Source organism: Eleginops maclovinus, chromosome 11, assembly GCF_036324505.1.
Source record: "Eleginops maclovinus isolate JMC-PN-2008 ecotype Puerto Natales chromosome 11, JC_Emac_rtc_rv5, whole genome shotgun sequence".
Taxonomy (NCBI): Eukaryota; Metazoa; Chordata; class Actinopteri; order Perciformes; family Eleginopidae; genus Eleginops; species Eleginops maclovinus.
The window spans coordinates 3,666,534-3,691,763 of NC_086359.1; the positions used below are offsets into that span (position 1 = coordinate 3,666,534).

General features: G+C 41.7%; 1 protein-coding gene across 1 annotated transcript; it reads right to left on the reverse strand.

Moving 5' to 3' along the window:
- Window positions 1-1,179: 1,179 nt before the first annotated feature.
- klf5l (Kruppel like factor 5 like) lies at window positions 1,180-24,113 on the reverse strand. The gene is made up of 4 exons (XM_063895255.1): window positions 23,829-24,113; window positions 13,178-14,147; window positions 12,509-12,568; window positions 1,180-4,138 (listed from the first exon to the last, which is right to left on the reverse strand). Exons 1-4 carry the CDS (start codon window positions 23,967-23,969, stop codon window positions 3,960-3,962), a joined length of 1,350 nt encoding a protein of 449 aa, XP_063751325.1. The 5' UTR covers window positions 23,970-24,113; the 3' UTR covers window positions 1,180-3,959.
- Window positions 24,114-25,230: the final 1,117 nt, after the last annotated feature.

The window sequence follows — 25,230 nt, forward strand, 5'->3', positions numbered from 1 at the left end:
ATTAAAAAGTTCAACGAGTCACTGTTTCTTGTTCATTCATGATCTGAATATGTATAAAAAGATAATATAGACCCTTACATAAAGTAAAGTATGTGTTTATCATAAGGGGCGTTGTCCCAGACGGTGAAGCGAATCTCTGCTGAAAGCGTTCTGGCACAAACATAATGATTACTTTCCCTGCTAGTTAAAGCAGCGTCTCCACCCTCTCTGCTTTCATACCTTATATTCTTCTTGTTATTACCCCCCTGTGAACCCAGCAGGATCTCGTGTGTCTCGCTGCACGCAGCCCCAGCAACGTCCTGCCGGCGGCGTTACCTTTCACCTGCCACGTCACGCCGACACAATCAGGGCTCCTCGACCTGCAGAGCCATAACGCATCGGAGGAGTCGATGTGAGGGAATCATTAACAGTTCCTCTGAGTTTTTGTGGAAAAAGCTGTCGATATTCCCTTCTAAATGTTTGACCCGATCTATTATCTCCTCACAGATAGGATGTTATCAGTGTCATGCAAAATAAATCTTTGGAAGACAGGAAATGTATCACACAGGTGACCCTTCATAAGCCCCGCCCCTTTCTGGCTTTACTTGTCGCCTGGGGAGATCCTGGGTCAACTTCCTCTTTCCTGCATTGATAAATAAAGAAAACTGGACACATAATAGTCTTTTGTAGTGCCCATGAAGGTTACCCATGAAGCCAAAAAAGCAAAGAAATGAAGTAGAAACTCAAGTGATATATGCTAGTGCATTTTCCTTTAACCCCGCCTTCCAATTGTTCGGTGTTGTGGAAGTAAAATAAATCTGAGTTGGGCTTTTAGTGCATTTTTCAACTTTGAGGACGGGTTGATAAAAAAAAGGGGCTATTCAAGTGTTTGTATTGGGATTTTTGCAGCAAAAAGCAACAACATATCAGCGAGGTCTCTTTCCTGATAGAAGTATTTTGGCATCATGAAGCTTTCTGTTTTTACATTTCCAATGTTCCTCAAATGTAAACCAAAGACTTTCACTTTAAAGGTTAATCTCTGAGGAAAGGATGACAAAGGAGAGGTTACCTTTTAGTAATTGGGATAAATGTAATATCCTGTGACGTTAGCTACAGAAATGTCCTTTACATTTTATATTAGAAAACCAAAAAGACCCATAAACACATTTTAAATTCCAACGAAACTGGCAAACAACGTGCTGCTGTTTTCTGAATCTTTTTATTATTTCATTGCGGCTTCTTTCACAAACCGAAAACAGTAAATACACCATTGTTGTTCTTATCAATTGTACATAAATTCTCAAAGTATCAAAACAAAATTAAACACATATTCACAAACAACTGATCTAAAATCCCATTAGTTAAAAAAAGAAGAACAAATATTAATATTATAATAGGAAATAAAACCAAACAAATATTTACAAAGTCTTCTGTTTAAACTACAGTTATGTACACAGTGGGGGGGTCAGCACCCCCTGCAAGAGAGAGGCAGGAGAACATGGCTTCCTTGGAGAGTTAAATTAGGACAAAGTGTGGAAATAACAGGGTGTCAATCAACGCTTGTTTTTTTTTGAGAACAGGGTGAGACCCACAGTCTAAATGTTCCTGCATCACAAATATATTAGAGTTAAATAAATGACCAATTTCTGCTCCTAAAGTTTGTGTATTTAAAGGACCAAAACATCTCTAAAATCTCAGGCAGTATCAGTCCAGTCCAACCTGCGCCCCCTAGTGGCAATAAAGCGAACAGCATCAGACGTTTAAAAACTATCAACGTAGACATTATAATCTGCTCCATGTCAAGCAGTATACTTTATTAGGCACTTTATTTAAATAGGTATTGTTTCCCAGGTTTAATTCCTTACATGTTAAGCTTTAAATAAAAAGGACGGACGATGAGGCGGCCAAACGGAAAGCAAATACGACCACTATTTCTGTATCTGAATTGTAGTTGTAAATGAATTTGCATGGCTGTATGAAAGCGCTGTTTCCTGATGGTCAAGTGCCAGAAAAAAAAAGCTTTTAACTTCATTTAAGAGGAAACAAACTACAGCAACATCACCAGTGGTTCACAGGTGGTGCAACTGCAGGAGCGATGACTGTCTCTGCCTGTAGGGGGCGATAATGAAACCGTTCACTAGACGTTCCTGCTGTTAGTTCAGTAGGTGGAGCAGGTAGATGGCAGAAATGTCCTACAATAAAGCAATTTATGATCCTTTATGATCCTGCAGGCATTATGTATTATTGTGGTCATTACTGGAACAACAGATCTTGTGTTTTCTGACTTAAAAGTGCTTCAAACAGAGAAGAGAAGTCAACATCAGGCAAACATATCGGTTAACCATACAACAGTTCACTGCCAAGTTAAGGAAGTATTTCAGCCTATAAACCGATGAATTTCTGATTTTGTTTTTAAATAAATTGCATAGATCACTCAGTTATTACACAGACAAAAATCATTTTTTGAATCCGTTTTCTTAAAGAGGAAATGAAGTAGTAGAAGTAGCTTGCCTTGTATAAAGAGAGATGTCATACTGGGAGTTAGTTACTTAGTTTCATTCGTTGTAATTTAATTATTTAATCTAAAACAGTAATGGTGTCTGAGTGAATCCTTTTTGTACAACATGTCCCCCCCCCCCCCCTATCGTTTAACAAGCACACATCACTGCACAACAATGCGCGTGCATCCCAGAGCTGGATGAAAATATGTATACTTTAAGGGACGATTAACGCCGTGCACAGCGTTCATCCAGTCAGCAGGACAATCCGTGAGAGGGTAATCTACCAACTGTACATTTGGAACGATTACACAACAGGTCTATCCACCCATCTCTGTCTGTCTTTAGTTCAAGTGTTGAACAAACATGGAGGGGGGGGCAGCGCTGAATAGAAACTGCATGCAAACTGTCGTCAGAGGAGCCGGTCGCCCAGGCAACAGGTAATATCAGGGATACAAACATTGGCAAATCGCTGCGCTCTCAGAGATCGACAGGTATTACCTGTGCCGAAACAAGCCCAACAGGCATCAACTCTTTCCAGTTTTCTTTTTTGTCATTATTAAATCACTTCGTGGAATATTACAACATCTGATGTACAAAAAGAAAAAGAAAAGAGTCAAGTATAAATCTCAATACATTCATAGTATTCACACACACACACACACACACACACACACGCACGCACACAAACAAGTATTTACAAAGGCAGGACGAACATGTCCTTTAAAGTTCAAACCTCAAAATGATAAAAAGACTGAACCAGTGGCAGATGTGTTGGACAACAGACAGTTCATGTTGTGAGGAAGTGTTTCCAGGTCAGAAGAAGTCCCAAATGTGTGTGTTTTAGATCAGAAAATCATCCCTGAGTCCCGGGTAGATCATTAGCTCTGGTGTTGAATCTTCAGCAAACACAGTGCTGACTGATAGCAGAAATACTGCGTATAATCGAGCCGTGTCACAACTGCCAGAAAACCACTTCCTCTGTTTCCAGAAGAAGTGAGAATCACACACGGCTGATTATCATAGAGCCTAAAAAAACAACTAAAGGGTATCACTTCCCCGCTTACTTACTTTAGACCGGAAGATATAAAAGGTGTTAAATGGGGCATTCAGTAGTGCTCATTCTTAGACAATTTAGAAGAAATCTAATAGAGAAAGTGTGTAAAATAAACATGTGAATTTTGGATAGTTTTTTTCTACTAGTCTGGAAGAATACATGCAATTTAAGCCCAATGGCGTAAAAACTCTCTAAATAAACCAGTACTTTTATTAAAAACTAGCTTTGAATGTTGAATTTTCTTCCATTTCCCTTCAGATTTCCACCATGGACTCCCTGTTGTTTTCTCCTAGCAGCCTACTCTCAGTCACCATGGAGCTCCAGAGGAACCCCGGCTGCCCAGGGATGATTTTGTGTCTGTAGAGTTCAGGTGTCTGGATCCTGCGGTGTGAGTGTGATTTTGGGATGGTTTGTACATCCACATGTTAATTCTGGTGGCGCTTCATGTGCAGGGCCAGGTGGTCGGAGCGGGAGAAGCAGCGGCTGCAGGCGATGCACTTGAAGGGTTTGGCCCCGGTGTGTTTCCGGTAGTGCCGGGTGAGCTCGTCCGATCGGGCGAAGCGCCAGTCGCAGTTCTCCCATGTGCAGCGGTACGGCTTCTCACCTGCAGAGGAGAGGGAGGACACGGCAGAGGGGTTAGAAATATATTGACAATATAAAAAAAAAAACCACATCTTTAAAAAGTATTTTGAAGTGCAGTTTTACAACGTTTAACTTCCAGCAACGCCCTGATTCATTCACGCAATCGGTGTCCGGTTGACCAAAATGCCGAAGTGCATAGAGTGCCTTACTCACAGAAATCTATGCCGTAGTTTTAAGACAAGGGGGAGAGTTGCCTAATCATTTATCCACCCACATTTTTCCCAGGGACTCGTGGGATTGATAAATCAAAGAACGCTTTAGGGATTTGAAAGCTCTGGAGTGACGACACACGAGTTGATCTTACTAACTCCCTGTTAGTATCCAGGAAAAAGAGATGTAGTTCTAAGGCAATGCCAATTAGACTTATGTTTGTTCTCGCTAAGCATGTTTTTTTTTACAAGTAACTGTAGCTTCCAGCCAGGCAGGGATTGTCCTTGTCATGGAAATTTCAATAACTTGTTTGATGGATAACTCATCTCAATTCCCACTATCTTCCTTTTATTTTTGATCAAATCTACATACTACTAGTCACCGTTGTCAAGGAAGAGCGAGTTTTCCTTCAGGTTTCCTCACTGATCAGTTATCAGATGCATCCTGATTGGTAAGATTTCACAACTGGACAAAACAAATCCCCACATCCATAACACTGGTGTCAAAAACGTCCTTTCACAATGAAACCTCAATACAAGTGCGAGTGAGAAAGTGTGTGTGCGTCTACAGTGTGTGTAGCTGTGTTTGGTAAATGTGTGTAATCGTTATAGCTGTTTGAATGGCCGTTAGCAGTGTGGGTGACGGAGTGTGTGCTTGTGGTTTCACGCCTCCCTCCTGTAAACACTCCACTCAATTCCACGAAGCTCTGCGGCCAGATAAAATCCCATGGTCACACACACACACACACACACACACACACACACACACACACACACACACACACACACACACACACACACACACACACACACACACACACACACACACACACACACACACACACACACACACACACACACACACACACACACACACACACACACACACAGATATAAAAGTTTCATTTCAGGTGATTTCCACGTCCATACTTGATTGAAAGAGACTTAATTGTTTAATTGACAAAACTATTAAAACATGTATAATGCTTAATTATTACATTCCTGAGAGGTACAGGTACAGAAACCGCAGTGAGTGTGTGTGTGTGTGTGTGTGTGTCATCACAGCTCAAGTTGTTGTCACTGGCACACCTTATTACTTGACGGTTACATCTGTCATTAGCAGACTAAGTGTGTGTGTGATTTACATGTGATGAAAGGGAGCTTGATCTATTTGTAATAGATCATTTTTGGCTTTTAAATACGGTGTGTGTGTGTGTGTGTGTGTGTGTGTGTGTGTGTGTGTGTGTGTGTGTGTGTGTGTGTTGCAGTTTTATCCTCTAATATTCACTGATCAACTCTCTGTGAGGGAGTCATTTTATCATAAAAGCAACTTTCGTTAGGGAAGAAATTTGCACGTTTGCACAGAAGCTTATATCTGACTAACTTCTAATATCTGAATGCATAACTCACTGGTGTTAATGTCAAAATGCCCGGGGGGGTTTCCACTGTACTGTAACTTAAACCTTTAATGTGGGAAAAGGCTGAACTGAGCCCAGAGGAAATGTCACAGTAATTATTCCTGAGGGTTTGTGGTTTTTTTCCTCTTACACTTGCAGAAATGAGGGTTATTAAGCACTCACAGAAGTTGAATGGACTTTGCATAAGTAGGTATTTACTTGTAAAATGGAAATTCAAAGCAGTGCAGCCAGGTAAATGTTAACACGGCACTTATCCCACCCCACCCAGACATTGACATTTCTCTGCTCTGCCGTTACGTGCTGCTGCCAAACAGTGAGCTAATCATCAACACAGATACAAAAAGATCTGTTCAATAGGTTGCCGTGCAAACAACTGGGGGGGGACACATGTCATCTTTCATGGCACAGTCCAAATTAATGTCAGGGAATCAATGCAAGACAAGAGCACAAAGAAAACTGAGAGAGAGATAACTGAACAATAAAACTCTGACCAAGCATTCCAGGGGTTTGTTTTTTTCCAGAGGAAAAAGTAAAAAGAGATCATGTCCGAGTATCGGATGTTTCTCAGGATAGAAGGGATGTTGTTTTCTTCAAAAAAAAGACCAGAAAATAATCTCTAGAAACACATTTTTGTTGTTGTAATGAAATTATGATCACAGTGAATTTATTTCCAAATTGTGTTTGGCTTTTTTTTTATCAGCATGGTGTGTGTGGAGGGAGTGTGTGTGTGTGTGCGTGTGTGTGTGTGTCTGGCTCCTTGGGTCATCAAGTGCTCATTACCAGCGCGGGCCTCGTTAGCGCTGATTAGATAGCTTCTGCTATTGGCCATCAATCACCCGGTGACAGCCATTTGCGGGTGTGAGGGGTCCAAAGACCACACAGAGGAGGGGTCGGGAGATAGGAAAAAAAACAAAATAAGGGCAGCAGAAAAACTGTTTTTGAGTTCAAGTGAGTTTTTATGCAAACTTATTACTTCAAAAACTACCACAAGTTCCCAAATGTCTTTTGTTTTTACAGTTCAAACATCCCAAAGTGATCACGATTGGATCGACTTACAGGAACACACCGGAAAGCAGTGCACTATTCACTTCATTTGATTGCACAACACTTGTTTAAGGCTTGATATATTTTTTAAAATACCATTTGAATGGAACTGCTGAGATAATCTGGCCTCCAAATAGTATTTTACAGACTTAATAAAATACAATTTACTGTAAAAATGCAAAATTAGTCAATATAATCACGATTAGATGTTTTATTTAATCCTGCAGCACTAAAACCTGAGCAAACACACACACCAGAGGCACTCCAGCCTCCAATCAGGATGATATCCTGTTTCTGGAGTTAACTGCTCTTGATGTGTGTGTGTGTGTGTGTGTGTGTGTGTGTAGAGGTGGAGTACTGATGTCTCCGTGTAAAGAGACAAGGCTCTCGAGCTGCAGGTGTGTTTGGTTTTGCTCTATAGCTGCGCTGTCGGGGTCAAAGCACAGCCGGCTCTCGGAGACTTATTATCCCCGAGAACCGGCAAAACAGGCAGGTGAAATACGACACATTCACACACACCGAGCAAACACACGTGAGGGGTGTGTGTTCCTAAACAAGCTGCCAAGAGGTCAGGGGGAAACCTACCCCTGCTCATCCATCCATCACCTCCCTTTACAGTGGGGAAGATTTACCTGTTGGCTGTGAAGCGACTAAAAGTGTCTCTGTCCAATAGCAAGTCCTGTCTGAAAGTCAGGTGTTTTTTCTCAATTTTAATCCTCATGAAGTGTTTTAGGAGCTGGGACGAGGGGGAAAACTGAGCTTTGTGTGGGTGTTGGTTCATTAAAAGCAAATCTTGACTAAAAATAACAAAATACACTTATGTTCCTGCACTTACTTCCTCCTCCTCCTCCTCCTCCACTCTTTCCACATCTTAAGATAGAAGGAATTTATTCTTGACATTTAGAAGCACGTTAACCAACACACACATATGGATACATTCATTTTTCGTCTCCTGTTTGATCAGGTGGCAGAATAAAAAAGGGGCAAACTATTGTCTCTTTTCTCAAACACACAACCTAATGAGTGTGAATACGTCATAATGGACACACACACACACACACACACACACACAACAAAACACTCAGACAGCGTAACAGCACATTAATCACTGGGACAAATAATCTTTTGTTGCACGCTGATGTGTACTCTGTAAGGAGCTTATAGATTGACTCTATAGGGGGCTTTAAGTCTCTTTGACTCCATGAACCCGCTGCAGGAAGATGTATTAACCCCTTATGGGTTGCTGCGGATTTCGCTATATATATATATATATACTTTAAAAGAATAACGGATTATAGACAGATACAGGTCAGTGCTTTTTCATAGGTAAGTAACTTGTATGTTTCCCTAAATCTTAAGTGACTTTACATTTCAAATGAAGGCATTTCATTGATGGTCTTACTCTGGCTGATTGAAGAATCGTTCCAACATTTCTTTAACATATTTACATTTTCTAAAAGCAATCTGTAAAATAACACCAGTTACATTAAAAAAATGTTTCCACCCAGCCTTAATGTCTTCAGATGTTCAAATCGGTTATAAAGCATTCCCTAAATGACTCAGTCTTGTATAAAACCTCAGAGTATGATAAAAACATTTTATGACATCTCTGCCCGCTTTTACTGAGTCCAAGAGCAAACAACTGCAGGCTCTCCTGGACGCCCATAAAACTGTGTGTAGACCTCTTAGCTTTATCAGCTGCGTTAGTGTTTGTGAAGAGGGCTGGAGGGTTCCTTAATCAGGCTGATAGCACTTTACACACACACTGGTGCACACACACGTACGCACACTAACACACAGTTGCTACAAGACAACGTGCAAAGCTCAGACGGCTTCGAGGCCATGGTCAAGTTTGGACCCTCTGCACCGGTGGGAGATAGTGATGCAAAAACAGGCACATAAACTGAGGCGCAAGGCATGGATTAAAGGCAGCTTGGCTATCAAAGTATTAATCATTTACTCAAGACCATTTGAAAAGAAAACATTGTTAGCAACATGCTACCGTTAGCAGCCTTGGTAATGCTATTTTCCAGAGCAAAACAAACAATACCGAGGAACTACAAATACAGATCTCCGTGGTATGATAAGGGAAGAGTAAAAGATAAAACACTCTCCATCTTTGTTTTCTTTACGTTCTCATTACCAGAGATCTTTTGTTTGTCTGCCTATAGAAAACAGCTTCAGGATCTGGTAGGATTGGAGCACAAAAGGTCTAGTATAGTAGTCTTTTATAAATCAAACGTGTGCAGGCCAGCTGAGCATTAGGCATGAGCACGTCCCAGCATGCATTGTGTGGGACGCAGGGTACGCACTAAACCGGTAATAGAGCTAGCACACACACATTTATATCAAAAGTCTCGGGTTGTAGGGTTTAAGGAGCTTATAAACATACACACTTGATGAGAGTGAAACACCCTCTGATGTTGAGGACTGCCGTCAGCACGACTGGATTTGTTAAGAAAAACTAAAAGAGGATTTATCTCTGAAATTGTAAATCAGTAACTCAAAAAGTAGTCGATCTTAAATAAAGAAAATGAAACTGATACTTATAAAGACACACACTCACGCTGACATACAGTACACACTCGGACACACACACCCACATGCAACTTCCTGACACTATGGCCTTAAGGGAAACAAAAAGACATAAATCAGAATCAGTGAGTTGAATACACTTTAGTGGGGTGGATGTTTCACTGCCTGACATCGTGTTGATAAAACATGTAGATAAATGCTGCTGTGAAGAATGATGACATGCATGAAAACATTTGGCTGTTCCACAGAAGAATGTGTATGCACACACGCAGAAAGGATTAGCAGAAGGATTTACAAAGACGTTATTGCCCACATATTGTCCTCTTTAGGCAAACATGAAGTGGTTTCAGCTCCTCAGTGTGTGGATTATCTGTTATTATCTAAATGTCTTTGGGGTTTTGGGCCTGTGATATCGTGAATGGATATTGCTTTTCCGATATATATTTATATTGAAACACCATTGGTGCCTGTATTGGCCTTTAAATATTAAATGTGAACATAAAGATTGTATCATACACTGCCCGGCCAAAAAAAAGGTCCCAAGACTGTGGGGGCTGTGCTATGGGGTTGCCTGCAGTTGGTCTGGTCGAGGTTCAGCAATGTGCCCAAAGAATGAGGTCAGCTGATTCCCTGAAAATACTGAAGGACCAGGTTATTCCATCCATGGATTTCTTCTTCCCTGATGGCACAGGCATGTTCCAAGAGGACAATGCCAGGATCCATCGGGGTCAGATTATGAAAGAGTGGTTCAGGGAGCATGAGACATCAGTTCCACACATGGGTTGGCCCCCACAGAGTCCAGACCTGAACCCCATGGAGAATCTTTGGGATGTGCTGGAGAAGACTTTGCGCAGTGGTCTGAATCTCCCGTCATCAATACAAGATCTTGGCGAAAAATGAATGCAAGACAGAAATAAAGGTGACGTTGCAGAAGCTCGTGGAAACGATGCCACAGCGAATGCGTGCCGTGATCAAAGCTAAAGGCGGTCCAACGAATATTAGAGTGTGTGACCTCATTTTTGGCCGGGCAGTGTATTTTATCAGTAGGTCTTTCTATGACTGTCAGGCAATAAGAAACGTTTTAAAATCAACTTTACAGCAATGTACAGAGTCTACGATGTGGATGATGTTATCTGTTATATTTGCTGTGGATACGAGACTGGCTGCAGCATGTGTGATTTGAAGGTGTGAACAGGCTCTAACACTCAAGCTGGCAAACAGTGAGCTGCATTAATCACTGCTGGAACAGATAAGGCATGAATAGCTTTGCACAAGTAAGAGAATTGGAAAAAAACAAACATTTTTATGCAACGACTACTAATCCTGCCTACTTTCTTTAGCATAGAGTTAAACAAATAGGCTTAAGATAAGTTTACAAATGACTTTATAAAGATACGTTCAGGGAGCAGATATATACTTTATATACATGTTTACAAGAAAACAGTATAGTGGGGAGAAAATAAAGAGGACCCAGGACAGAGCCTTGAGGTATTCCACAGCTTAAGTTACGGACTGACCCTTAACAACACTGAGGTTTCAGTTTTAGAGATAAGATTTGGTGTTAAGAGATGAATATCTATCCAGATCACCATGTGTGTGTGTGTGCAGGGTTTAAAGACAGTAATAAGAGACAAAGGCTGAAGATCTAACGTAAGAGAAAGTAAAGATAAGAAAACAAAAATGTTCTTGCATGAGGCCAAATGTTTCTGAACATGCTAAACGAATGATTCATCCTGAGCTGGATTAAAAAAAACTGAATAGGCAAGCCTGGTTCTGCCAGGTGAAGCCTCTTAGTGAGATTGACCAGGATGAGTAAACCAGGGCGTTCACTTTTTGCACAAACACGAAGCAGTCAGATTTATGTCCTCAGACCGACTGTTGAACTGGACAAACGTGTAGACATTAAACCTTAGTAGTTGCATCGAGCCATAACTCTGTTTTGGGGCTGTCAAAAGCCAGTATGTTTTGAATCAAACGCCCAATGGATATCCTGTTCATTTCAACTCAGTGGTGGTCAGTCAGTAAGACGCATTCAATGAGCAGCAAAACGAAGCACAATAGTTCAGACACATGCCGTCAGTGAATAGTGTCGACACAATTCTCTCTCTTACAGCTCTGTTGTATTGTTTGAGTTCTGTTCTCACTTCATATGTCTGTTACTCTTTTGTGTTGCTGTGCTGCAACAACTTCCCCCACCGGGAGCCATAAAGTTTCCACTTATCTTTTTATGACCATAGAACGATCTGTTTCTATTTGCACATTCATTCATGTGTTTCTCCCCGTCACTGGAGGATCTCTGCAGCTTTTTATCGCATGAGTAAATCTCTAAAATCCAGGCTGCTGGGAAACCCACAGGTTTCACATTACAGAAGGGAAACACATTGAAACCAGCATTCTGCAAACCCCCTCCTTCCTCCTCTCGCATCCTCTGAAAAGAGACTGAAAAGCAGGAGTAACTGGTTTGGCCTTTTGCTTTAACAGCACGTCTTCCCTCTTTTTTTCCTCCTTCCTTCATCCTCCCCTCCTCCCTTCCTTCTTTGTTCTCCCTCTCTGGAGATCTCAGAGGACAGGTATGAGCATGTATAAACACAACGGAGAGAAAACAAAAAAGCTATTGAGCAAACCAATCGTTGCTTTGGATGTTTTTCCTATTCATTGTGTTTTTCTTCGCCTCTATTATAGTTACTGGGTGTATCGAAACTGGCATCGGGTCAAAATATACAATATCAAAATAAATAAGCTGAAGAGTTAAATGGTAACGGTGGAAAGCTTGTGACTGAACCGCCGCTGCTTTGAATCCTGAGACAAGTTTGCATATGTGGACAGAGAATAAATAAATAGGACACAGGTGTACATTTGTCTAAAAAGAGGTTGCATTGTGCACAATAGTGCAGTTTTTCTCCGTATAACAGGATATAAAGTTGTATTCTTTACTGTTTTATATCAGACAAGACATCTGCCAGTGACTAAAGCTCTTAAAGGTAAACCCAGTCAGCTGTTGCACTGCTTGGGTAGGTGAGTACCAACTAAAATCAGCCAGATTATCCCCAACTGTGTTTAATGGAGCTTTGTGCTGATTCATGCATACCGCTGAAGCAGCTTATTGGCAATAGCTGCTTCAATTCGACTGAACTGCATGTAGATAGAGCCTCTTAAAGTTAATTCCACAGAGGAGTGATTTCTTACCTGTGTGCGTCCTTTGGTGTGCCTTCAGATGGGAACTCTTTGTGTAAACTTTGGTGCAGCCTGAAAAAGAAATCACAGAGTTAGATGGATGATCCCGGCTCACCTGACATTAAGTTTACCCCGGCCATAAAGCTGTTAACAAGCAGAAAAAGTGCTGTCTTTTGAGTTGTTTTTCACCTGTGACACAGTGGGAATGGCACTTAATCGCAGGACAACTCAACCACATGTTCAGAACCTTTGCTAGGCAACCCAAGAAGGCTCAATATAAAAGACTAAGTGTTTTTGCAGTGAGTTATAAAGAATGTTGGCAACCCAGTGATTGTTTGTTTGATATTAAAGAGAGGCAGTGTTTTACTGATAGATTTACATTTGTGCTTTTGCTTTGGTGGTGGAGCTTATTTACACAACAGTGATGAAGCCCCGGAATTCTTGCAGGGCTCATTTGAAAAAGGCAAGATGAAGCGTCTTCAATTTAAATACCAGCATGCTGCCAATAAAGTCTCACTTTTGGAGACACTGTCCTGCAGCTGGTAGAATGAGCTGGTTGCTAATTACATGCTAATAAAAACACATATGTTTTCTTGCCACCAAGCGAGAAATACTATCTCACTCCATAAAAAAAAGTCTCATAAAATAGGGAAACATTTGCATTTCTGGACTAAAACAGACCTGGGAAGTCACAGAAGTGGATCCTCCTCTTCTCCAGCTCCGGGTTGTTCCGCCGGTTGTACTTGGGGCCTGTGAGGACACCCTGGCCGTGTGTCATTAGCATGGCATGTGGAGACAGCCCCGTCACCTTCAATCCTCCCACGCGCTGCTGGTAGGCCTGTTGGAGATGAGGCGGTAAGCTCAACAGCTCCGCCTGAGTGTCTGGACTCCCTGGCTGAGAGTTGGGAGGTGATGGGGGCAGGCTGTGTGGTGCCGTGTGTGACGGAGAGGCGTGGTAGTACCCGTGGTGCTCTTGTGCTTGGTGCTCGGCCATCATGTAGCTGCCGTTGTTGGCGGGCAATGCGACGTTGCCGAGGTTCAGCATGGTCCTGCCGCTCGTAGAGGCGTGTGCCTGCGGGCTGCTGTGGGACAGAGTCATGGTGAGGTCGGCACAGCTGGTGAGGGGCATGTGGTAAACCTGCGACTGAGGGGCCGGGGGGCCGATGTGAAGCTCGTTGTCCAGGTTCTGCTGCTGCTGCTGCTGGTGCTGGTGCTGGTGCTGGTGTTGGTGCTGGTGTTGGTGCTGGTGCTGGGATGCAGCGGACACACTCACCTCCCCGGAGCTCATGTCTGGCTTGATGAAGACATTGTTGACCACAGGCGGCACGCTGAAGACGGAGGTGAAGTCGGGCAGGGCCTGGGTGCTGGAGTTGGTGATGGAGCAGGGCACCTCCAGCCCGGGCTCCGTCTTGATATGCTGCACCGTGAGAGTCTTGTTGTTGGGCCGGTAGAGGCCCGTGCGGAGGTGGGTAGTGTTGGGCAGGAACAGGTTGATGTTGAGGCTGTAAGGGGCCGCGCTCTTGTCCTCCGAGAAGAACTCGTCGACCACGGAGGCGCTGTCTCGTCGATACTTCCTGTCCACGGTGTCGATCAGGTTACTCAGGAGAGGACCGTTGACCTGCGGCAGGTATTTGTCCAGCTCTAATCGGATCTGAAGAGAAACAGAGGACATCAGAGGAGGTCAACATGTGTACCACAACTCAGGACAACCCCTGGGTGGAGACCAGGCGATATGAGAAGTTAATTTAAACAACCTGCTCTTCACTAAGTCATTCCCCCAGATTTCTTTGCATGTTTAAGATCTACACCTGAGAAATGAAGTGAGCCCACCTCGTACAACTCAAGACTACTAGTTTACCACCTGATGAATCTCTTCTAAAACATTTCCTGTTCCAATCCTGGATGTTATCTGGGAAAAAAACTCTGACGATTCATTCACGGCTCCTGTTTGGCACCGTATTTGTTTAAGATCGACCTGGAGAGAGTATTTGTTTAAATGCTGTAATTATTTTGAGAGACTAATGAGCTGCAGATGGAGATAAGGAGGCTGTGACATGACAAGGTACACAGAATAGGTGAAGAAGAGGAGGAAGTAGCAGAGAATTAAAACCTCTAGGAAAGGATACCAAGTCTTCCCCCTTTGTATTTCGCATGCTTGTTTCTCAGTCTAGTCTTTTTGACGGTTCAGGATGAGGTTTATTTATTTTTTTGTAAAGTAAAGTGTCTAGTAGCTGCACAACATGCAAACTAAAACTCCCAATCCGTAAAAATGTGTGATTGCAAGGGTATAAAACCCATTTTGTTCTTCACATAAACACACTTTTATCTCGCACAAAACATCTCGGTATTCATGTTGAAGGTGACTCCACATATTTCCGTGCACCGCATAAGACCGAACAATACAAAAAGCTAGATCGGAAGACAGCTGTTGTTGTTTTTGTTGTGGAGAAGCAACTGTCAAACTAATCTGATCAGATATACCTTTGTTGCAGCTGATAGAAAGGTGTGGATATAGTGCATTTGTGGAAATACAGAGAGAACTTTTTATTAGAAACAAGTCTAAACAAGTGGAAGAGTGTGTTGGATAATAGATAGCAGGTATTTAAGGTCTGATCTTAATCCTGATTAACTGGTGTGTGTGTCTTTCAGAGTCTATGAAGCAAAGCCTTTCTCCTTTAGAGGTGCACAGGCCGTTAGATTAAGGATCTCTACTGCAGACCACACACACACACACACACACACACACACACACACACACACACACACACACACACACACACACACACACACACACACACACACACACACACACACACACACACACACACACACACACACACACACACACACACACACACACACACACACACACACACACACACACACACACACACACACACACACACACACACACACACACACACACACACACACACACACACACACACACACACACACACACACACACACACACACACACACACACACACACACACACACACACACACACACACGGGTGTGGCAGATGGAGGTGATCTGAGGCATGAAAAAAAGCAACCAGTAAAACCAAAACAAAGGCTGAAGGCATGAGAGAGACGCAGCGAAACTTCAACACTGTCAGGTAAAAATAGACCTGCCACACAAAAATGATCCTCACGGTGACATCTGAGACACGACGATAATGAAACCGTGTGAACGCAGCGGCTAATGTCATCAAGATTTAGTGGATTAGGAAGGAACATTTTGCTGCTGCTCCAGTCAGGAAACTTTCCAATACAACATGCATGTTTCTTAGTTTTGTACAATGCATGTTTGATACAGGGCTTACTGCCCACTGCATCTCTTTTTTACCTGGCTAAAATAACAGAAAAACGATCACAAAAAGTATCAACAAATGGTCCTGCTTATTAAAAAAAGGGTCTTAATGATTAGGTTGTTTTAGTCCTTCAAAAAATGACAAAACAACAACAAAGGAAGTGTGTAAATAGCAATATGCATGTCCGATAACAATACAATCTGCTGGTGTCATCAAGCTGATTTTGAGTTGGATAAACAGGAGGCACATCATTAAATCAATTAGGTCTGAACCCACTGACCGGATCGACCCTTAATTAGGAAGCAGATTGAGTTTCTGACCCTCCAGAAACCCTCACACAGAGGGAACAGAGGAGTCCTGATTTTGGGACAAATGACCCGACGAGGTGCTGATGGGTTCGAGGTCGAGTCCACCAGCACAGAGTTTCTGTTTCAACACCTGATTGTGCAGCACAGCTCACACACACACACACTTACTCACACTCATAACCTCCAGTAATAATGTGCTGATATATTTCCATACACACACTTTGGAAGGTTATTGCTCTTTGCATACGTGCATGTGGTTTGTTTTCGAGAATGCGTCATTCTGATTTCATTGTTAGCTCAATACTTTTACTGTGGAGTTTTAATTTACTATTAATGTTCATTCTGTATGTGTGCTGTTTTAAACAGATATCATATTTGGAGGTTTAGTTTTTGCAAAAGTGCCAAAAGTTTTCCAGGGTCGATGCAAATTCTTGGTTTCAGTAAAATTCAGAATCAGAATTCCTTCATTCGTCAAACAGAGGGGACATTTACATTTGCTGCAGCAACAACAGAACCAAACACAGCTTTAAAAAATAAAAATTGAAAATGAAAAAAAGGTAAAGAAAAAGAGCATGCATTAAAACAAATATATTAAATATATATATATATATATATATTAAAAATATATATATTAAAAAAGAGCATGCATTAAAACAAATATATTTTTAAAGATAAAAAATTTAAAATTAAAAAAACGTTCAAAAAAAAAATGCATTAAAAAAAATATATATATTAAAGATTAAAAAAAAGGAAAATAATTACACAATTAAAAAAAATACACAACCTGATCGAGATATAGCAGCCAGGTATATATTGCACAGTTATTAATTGCAACAGCATAGATTGCACTTTTTGTTGAGGTGTTGCACGTCTCTGTGTGTATCTATGCTGAAGTGTCTCTGTAAGCAATGCTGTGTGTTTTGTATTAGATGTCCATCATTCGTCTCCGGTGAAATCACACCACCTTGTCCTCAGTGCAATCTGAGCACTCGCTGAAAATAAAGTCCTGGCTATTTACCGAGAGAAAAAACAAAACAAAAACAGCCTCTCTGTCTGTTTGCTCCCCACTGAGGCTCCTGTGTTCCTCACACAGACAGCCCTGTGTCGCTGTAACCCTGCGCCGCCCTTCACTTCCCCTGCTGTCCATCACTGTCTCTGCTCTCTTTCTCGCCATGGTCAAATTAAGCCTTTTTTGCAGATATTATGTAAAGAAAGGTTGATGCTGTGGGTTTATAACATAGAGCCATGTCCAGTTTGACCTCCAAAGGAAGGCTTTTTAAATATTTTAAACGTTTAAACCTCAAATGAACATCTTCGTCTATGTGTCTGCATGCAGGTCGGAGATATGCTGAAGGTAAAACAAGGAATATCAAATAAAAGCATTCGAAAATGTTGTATTGATGCTATTCTTGTTTTTTTATGCATTATTAAAGTCTTAGACAGCACGTTTGTTCCATGAACTGTCCCTGAATTGAAGAAAAGCCAAAAAAAGGCAACAATCTTCAAAAAGAACAGACCATTAGAAGTGAGTTCATTTCCTCTCCTTTCTGAGCAAACAACTCAAATCTCAACAGTATATCTCCGCCATGTCCATCCTATTAACCTCCTAGATAATAAAGGGTGACCCTGCTAGCGGCCCATAACACATTGCCCAAGAGGCACGGCAACCTCAAAGGAAACCAGTATATCAACTACGATCTGAAGTATGATTTTTACGTGGAAATCAGGGAGAATATCTCCGGGCCAAGGCTTAGTTAATAATTGGAGAACATGTACAACTGCTCCACTATGAATCCTTCTGCCTGACAATAAACTCTCTTATCAGCTCTGCTCAAGTTTATGGGATGGAGTGGAAGTTTCCACACTGAAATGCATCGAAAAGTTCTCCTTATGTTTAGCCATGTTTAAGGCACAGAGGATGTACTAACAGTGACACACATCCTGATCCGTAAAGTCTCTGGTTTCCATTCAGAGCACAGTATAGAAATGCCTGCACAAATACGACGCCTTCAGGGGGATTCCATGATTGATGTATATCACCAGGGCTGTGCCAAACTAACACAAAGACTGTCGACATTGAATTAGTTATTGACAGATTTGTACGTGTTTCTCTGCATAAAAGCAACACAATAAATGTAAGGAATAAGTCTGTTAAAAGGCATAAAAGCCACTAAATAAATCAATGACAACTAGGTACGACTCAACCAATTAGTCAGCTAGGAGGGGGCAGTCCTAATTACATTTTCTTGCATCACATATATTCTATAAATGCATTGACTGATCCATCTTTAGGAATCTTCCAGCAGCACAAACTCTTCGGGCTTTGCCTCTCCTAACCTCAATTGCTTTGGCATATCCCACAGAAATATTGGTAATGTTGCTAAGCCTCTGAATTTCCTCAACAGGAGTTTAAACCACATCTGTCCACTTCATACAGAAGTCATCTTGGTACAAAAGCAGCCCTCTGACCCATCTCCGCTTCCTCTGACCCAAAATCCTCCCAGCTACATCCTTCCCTCGGCTTATTGCAGAACAAATGGCAGCGTCTGCATACCAGTTTGTCTTTATGGCTCTCAGGAATGCAGAAAAACGATGGCCGTTCGCCTTTGGATCTCCATAAAATAAAAAAAACTGAACTGATAGTGCCGGGGGCCCCCAAGGGAGCCGAGCAGAAATCATGGCGAAAACAAAACCTTTGAGACTGTGGAGATGTTTTATGAGCCGCTGATGGAGGGACAGATATGGAGGCTTCAGGACAGTGAGGAGGGATTACACTTTTCAATTACAGGATGAAGTTAGTCTAAATACACTTTGATAAAACTGAAGAAAGGCTGCTGATATAAATGAGTCCTTCTTGCTCGTCTAGAAGTTTAAAAAGTAGAGAAATGATTTGAAACTAATCATACAGTGTCCATCAATTATTACAGGTTATCTCAACATGCCGTTTGCACATAAATCTTCATATATGATTGATGTATGTGAACAGTTTTACAGTAGTCCCACTTGCAAAAATACCAGACTTTTCTCAGGAAACGTTGAGTTTACAGCTGGTTGTGATGAGTAATTTATGGAGGTTTTAGCTGAGCTTTAGCATGAACCAACACCTGTTCAAAGACTCTTTTAATCATGGTTTAAACGGTTCAAAATTGAATCTATTATTATTAATAATAAAAACTCAGTAAACGAAAGAGAAACCACTAATATTAATGGTTAAGAAGCAGGAATCACAGCATTTAGAGAAAGAAATAACTCGAAAACAAACAATTGATGAAGAAAACAGTTTGCTAATAAATTCAGAGTTAAATAAGAATGAAAAACCCTGTACCCTGTTGAGACGAGAGATTTGTTGTGGACAAACACTCCCTGCATCAACATGTTTAGAGATATTAAACGATCTTTGTGTCTCACCACAAAATGATTTCACCTTTTGTCATCCTTCAGCAGAGCACTTTACCCAGACGGATTAAAAAGGGTAAACAGTGGCAGTCATTACAGAGAGTCGTCTTGTAGACCACAGGCTTTATGATCAGCAGATCAGCACTGTCTGCGGGCGGTGTGTGTTGTCTGGTATTGAGACACCGCCGGGAATGATGGGTAGAGATGACTTTAGCAGACCAAACTATTTGAACAGCGAGTCACTTGATGAACGTCCAATAACGTTGTTTCAATAACGTAAAAGGCAGATTTTATTTAAGGTTTTACTACAAAACTGAAGTTCTTTTGACGTTTCTTTGGTGTATACTGCTTTTGTCACCCATCGATTGACTTGCAGAACAGCTTTAAGTATTACAGAGCAGAAGGGTTTGTCCAAAGATGTGATGCCAAATCAATGACAGCAGCAGAAAAAGAGACCAACACCAGACCATAAATTGAAAGCTTGAAGATAAAAGAGTCTGAACTCGATCAATCTTCCCAAGTGTTTGACTCCAATCATGTTTCCTCACATCACCACTTCATCAGCAATCAGTGTGTGAGTCTGCAAGCTGAGACTGGTTGTAAGCAGACACTTGCTCACATGCAAAGCAGCTGTGCGAGCTGCTCTGGAAGTCAAATCATAAGTCAAACCAAAAACCATTTCAGCATCAGCAGCCTGAACAACGTCCGTCATCAAGAAGAGGAAATGTACGACAAGGCTGAGATGACAGGAGAACATGTGAAGCTCAAGTGATGTCCACAGGATGTAAAAAAAACAAACCGATACAAAGCATATCTGAGTATTGATCTCCAGGAATCATTATGCGTGACTGGCAGCACCCTCTGGATCCCTGTGCCGTGAAGTTACTCTGTAACTTCCCCAGTCTGCGCTCTAACGTCTAACAGGGAAACCTCTCGGTGATTTAACGACAAAAGAATCTGGAAATAGGTTTCATATCAGTAACTTATTCTGCCATTAGTGCTCTGAGGGGATTAATTCCAGAATAAAACATGCATTGTTTGGAAGAAGATGGACTCAAAACTGAAATAAAGTCAGCCTTCATGCTGCTGGTTCTTTACAACTGTAATAACAAACATGTCATGTTTAATGTTTTATATCATAGGAAGCTGAACCCTAACTGGTTTGGAAACATTTGGCCAAGAGACTTCCGAAACACCCCAGACAAGACAACCCTAACCCTACTGCTGCACTACACGATCAAGACTGCTTACTTGTTCTCATCGATGTCCTTTGACCAGAGCTTTTCTAACTGGGTTACTTTCAATATATCCAAACACCTCAAGGGGAGTTCTCCAGTGAATCAGGGAGAGAAGAGTCTTTCGATATCATTATAATTCAGTATTACCCCTGAGTGCAGTTTCTCTTAACTCCATTACCATTTTAGCGTCTTTTAGCTCATTGTTTTGTTTTAGCTGCCTGCTGCTTCTAAGTTTCGCTTCCTCAGCTCTCAACAATTAGATCCGCACCACATGGCAGGCATAACATTGGGTTTTAGAGTCAACAACTGTCTTTAAACCAAGGGGAAAATGTCAATACAGCTTGTTACGTTACGGTTTAAAACAAAAACACCCACAGGATTGAAACACTTCACAGCCTTCTCAGACACTAATAATTTAAGATCAGTGAGTTCATTTCTGGAGAGTTTCTTTTGACAAATGATGCAAAAGAAAGCCTTTGACATGCTGATAAAACGACACGGGAGAGAACCAGAGAGTGTTTTAGGAGCCTTTCACTGCTGCGGAGGCTTTCTCATGAGGCCTCCTGTCATCCCGCGCCCAGAGGCGGCTCGTGTATGCGGGCTCTGCTCAGACAGGTCGAGCGGCATACTGCTGTCACGACACTGGCTCACTTAGCACTAATTAAAAACACAATGACACAGAGACATTTCTCAGAGTGTGTGTGTGTGTGTGTGGGGGGGGGGGGGGAGACAAGAAGCAGACTTATTTTTAACTTTCTCTTGTGAATTGCTGGAGTGTTTAAAGAAAAGTCAAGTCAGGAGGAGAAAGAGGATAACACGGAGAGAGAGGTGGAAGAAACACCCGAGTTATTTGTGAGGAATGTGTTTGAGAATCTCACGGTGAATCAGCAGCACATAAGGTGAACCCAGTCACGCTTTTCATTTGCCTGAGGGGCGACTATTTCTATACTTAACCTGACTGCTTTGTTCTTGGCGAAGTCCTGTTTTGCAAAACATCAAGCAAAGCGCGTCACAGCGAGGACAAACAGAAGAACGAGCAGCTGAAAAGTTGCCCTCTTTTCTTGAGCAGTCAAACAACAAAAGTCCATCAATTGTGCCGTAGCAGAGAGATCGTATCACATGATGTTTTGATGTTAAATAAAGTGTTTATTCGACGCGACCATGCTGACTGTCACACTAACAAGACAGGGGTTGGTCTTATGATGCTAAAATCAATGATTTACAATTAAAACCTGCACTGCTGAGCTCTAATCAGGCGGCCTTTCATTGTAATTCATTTCCACAAGCACACATACCACTTCAATCAGGCCATAAAATACTTCTTCCTGTTTATGAACACCATTGTGGCCTACATTTATCTGCAGCCAGGAGAAGGAACACTGGTTTTTAACACAAAACAAGATTTGTTGTGTTGAGCGAGGAGCAGGCCTGTCTATAGCTTTGTTATACCTGTTTAAGATGTTTGATTTCAAATGTAAGCACACGAATAAAAGCTATGTAGAAGATGAATCCTGTTCAGTTGATCTATATTTAACATCAGACAAGATGCATAGATTCAAGAAAGACAAGATATATATGTATGCCCTTCCCGTGAAAGTGAGTATTGCTCCTGCACTTAGTCCGCAGTCTTGCCCACTTGGAAGAGAAGTTGCACAGCCATGCAGAAACATAGAAAGGTTCAGCTGCTGCTAGATGTTGGTTAGCTCCTACGATCACACCAATGCCAATAAAACCTATTCAAAAGCAGCCCCAGCATGTGACCACTCCATGTTTGCATAAAAACCAACAGCACGAGTCCAACACAAAAAGACTCCCTCATATCCCCATGCATCTGAACAAATATAAAAGATAGCTCAAACACATTCAGCCCGTCTGATCCAGTGGGGGCTGTGAGCAGGGAGGCTCCCAGGGTCTAACGCCTGTTTACCAAACACCTGGCAGCAGACCAAACCCTGCACCGCACGAAGGCTTCTGGTTTTTCTTGTGACCGTGCATGGCCCGCATACAATCCCCAGACATGTGACCTTAATGCAGCTGTCATGTCTCTGCTGTGAGCCGAGGTGGAGGGGTCGTCCAAAAGCATTGTTATTTATTTTGTATAAATAACTTTCTGCCAGTATGAGGCTCAATCCTCAGCTAAAACATGACACGAGTTACTTCCTGAAATGTTCAGGCTTCTGGCATTAGATTGAGAAATATTCACTGCCTATCTTAGACCCACAGATCTACAGAGGAATGATGGATGGAGAAAAGGACATTTAGCACACCGGATTTTCCACCATGTGATCAAACCCCATTGACAGCCTCTGCAGGTAGGGAATCAACATTTCAGGAAATAAGCAAGAACCCACATGTACGTCAGAGAGAAAGCTCAGTGTGTGTGTGTGTGTGTGTGTGTGTGTGTGTGTGTGTGTGTGTGTGTGTGTGTGTGTGTGTGTGTGTGTAATACTCAGAAAAAGAAAGGCCAGAAGGGCATTTTCTTCACAATAAGGGCTATGAATATTTCTTAATTGGTTAATCGTTTGGTCTTTAAATGTAAGAAAATTGAGGGAAATTCTACATTTTTGTATTTGCAACGGCTTTAAAATCAATACAAATCAGAAAGCAAATAATATTGAATGTGAATCGACTCATGGTTGCAGCTCTTTTCACAATGCATTCATATTGTATAACCCGACACATTACGTATACAACCTCTACATACTATCAAAGTCTTAACAAACAACAGAAAATCAACTTCAAGCTACTTAAACCAACCTTCCTGACATTACAGAAGTATAAATAAAGTTTAAATTGAATCATTTTATAGCCATAGTTGCTCTAAACAGCTTCCAGGTGAACTTTACCTGCTTTTTCTAAAATGTCAGGTGAGTGTAAAGGACTTTAACCTGCCTGCCTGCCCGTACAGGTGAGCTGCTACCTTTCACAGACAGAATGCACAACTGTGTGTATATATAATATCTTGAACTTGAACAAAACCTGCATCCACAATGTCTGTTAAAGTATCTGAAGGGAGGAATAATAAAAGACCCAGCGAGGCCGTCCCTCCTCAGCGGCTCGGTGGAGATTCTCACCCCGGGTTTGACGTCCTCAAACACGGCCGCTTCCTCAACGCCGTCCGCTGCGGGCATCCTCACCGGCTTCAGCTGCGTGAAAACAGCCCTTTCGTCTGTCGTGTGCGGCGGATTCATCGCCAGTCCTACCCTCGCTGCCATTATCTTTAATCACTTATACAAATATATCTTATTCTGAATTCAGGTTAGAAGAACAGGAAGAGTTATGACTGATAAATGCGTCTTTGTGAAGCTAACTGCTACGTATTCCAAAGCCCTTCCCCTCTGTTCTGGCGCACAGGTAGGTTTCCACCTGAGCTCAAGTATGGACCTGCTACCTGCACGCGACAGTCCACACAAAGCACAGCCAATGAAAACAGAGGATGAGTTTGTGGTCCAATCAGCCGCGAGGAGGGAGGCGGGACTCACCTGAGAGAATCCGGAAAGGAAAACAACTGGAAGACATCATCACACACACACACACACACACACACACACACACACACACACACACACACACACACACACACACACACACACACACACACACACACACACACACACACAGTTTATACAGTCATGAAAGTCAACATAAGTATAAAATACAACTCAATTAGGAAAAACAAAATCATGAAAAAAATATTTTAACATTTTAAACTAAATATTCTGAATTCTCTTCTCTCCCTTGTTGAAAGCTAGCCAACGGTAGCTGTTTTATTTGGTTTAAACGTTTATAATAAAGTAATTTAATTTTTACCCAGTCATCTTTTGAGTGATTTTTTGCAATCCTGCATTTCCCGTATATGAGTCATTAAGTCATATCATTAAGTTTACCTAAGACCTGGGACACAATGAAACCTATTTTATTGACTAATATCCTGGTGAAATAGTGGAATTAGCAGGTCAAATTGGAATAATGGAGCAGACAAGACACCTTTGTGGCTGTAGCCTATTTTTATTTGCATTGTTTTAGAGCCTTAAGTCCTTTGATAAGTTGGGTTTTTACAACTGAACACACAGGAAATGGTTGCATTTCAATGCTTGTTACAACAAAGTCAACAAATGATAGAGCTTTAGTCACGGTGAGTAACAAGAGCAGCACAAATAATTGTTTAATAGAGATTGAAGATACAGATATAAAGACTGATATGTGATCCATGTTAGGGCATGAGTTGATCAGTCAAATGAACGTGTTGAGTTGAAGAAGTCCAATAGAGATGATTTAAAAGAAAAAAGGCCGGTGCTTTAAAGCCGACGGTTTGAATCACTCATTTTTTAGCCAGTCATTGTATATTTCCTCCAGTTTCAGACATCTCTAAGGCCTTGTGATCAGTGTTAATTTCGTCAATGAAAACTATGATGACAAATGCTCGTCAACGACCTTTTTCTCACGACTAAGACGAGGAGATGACGAGCTAAAAAT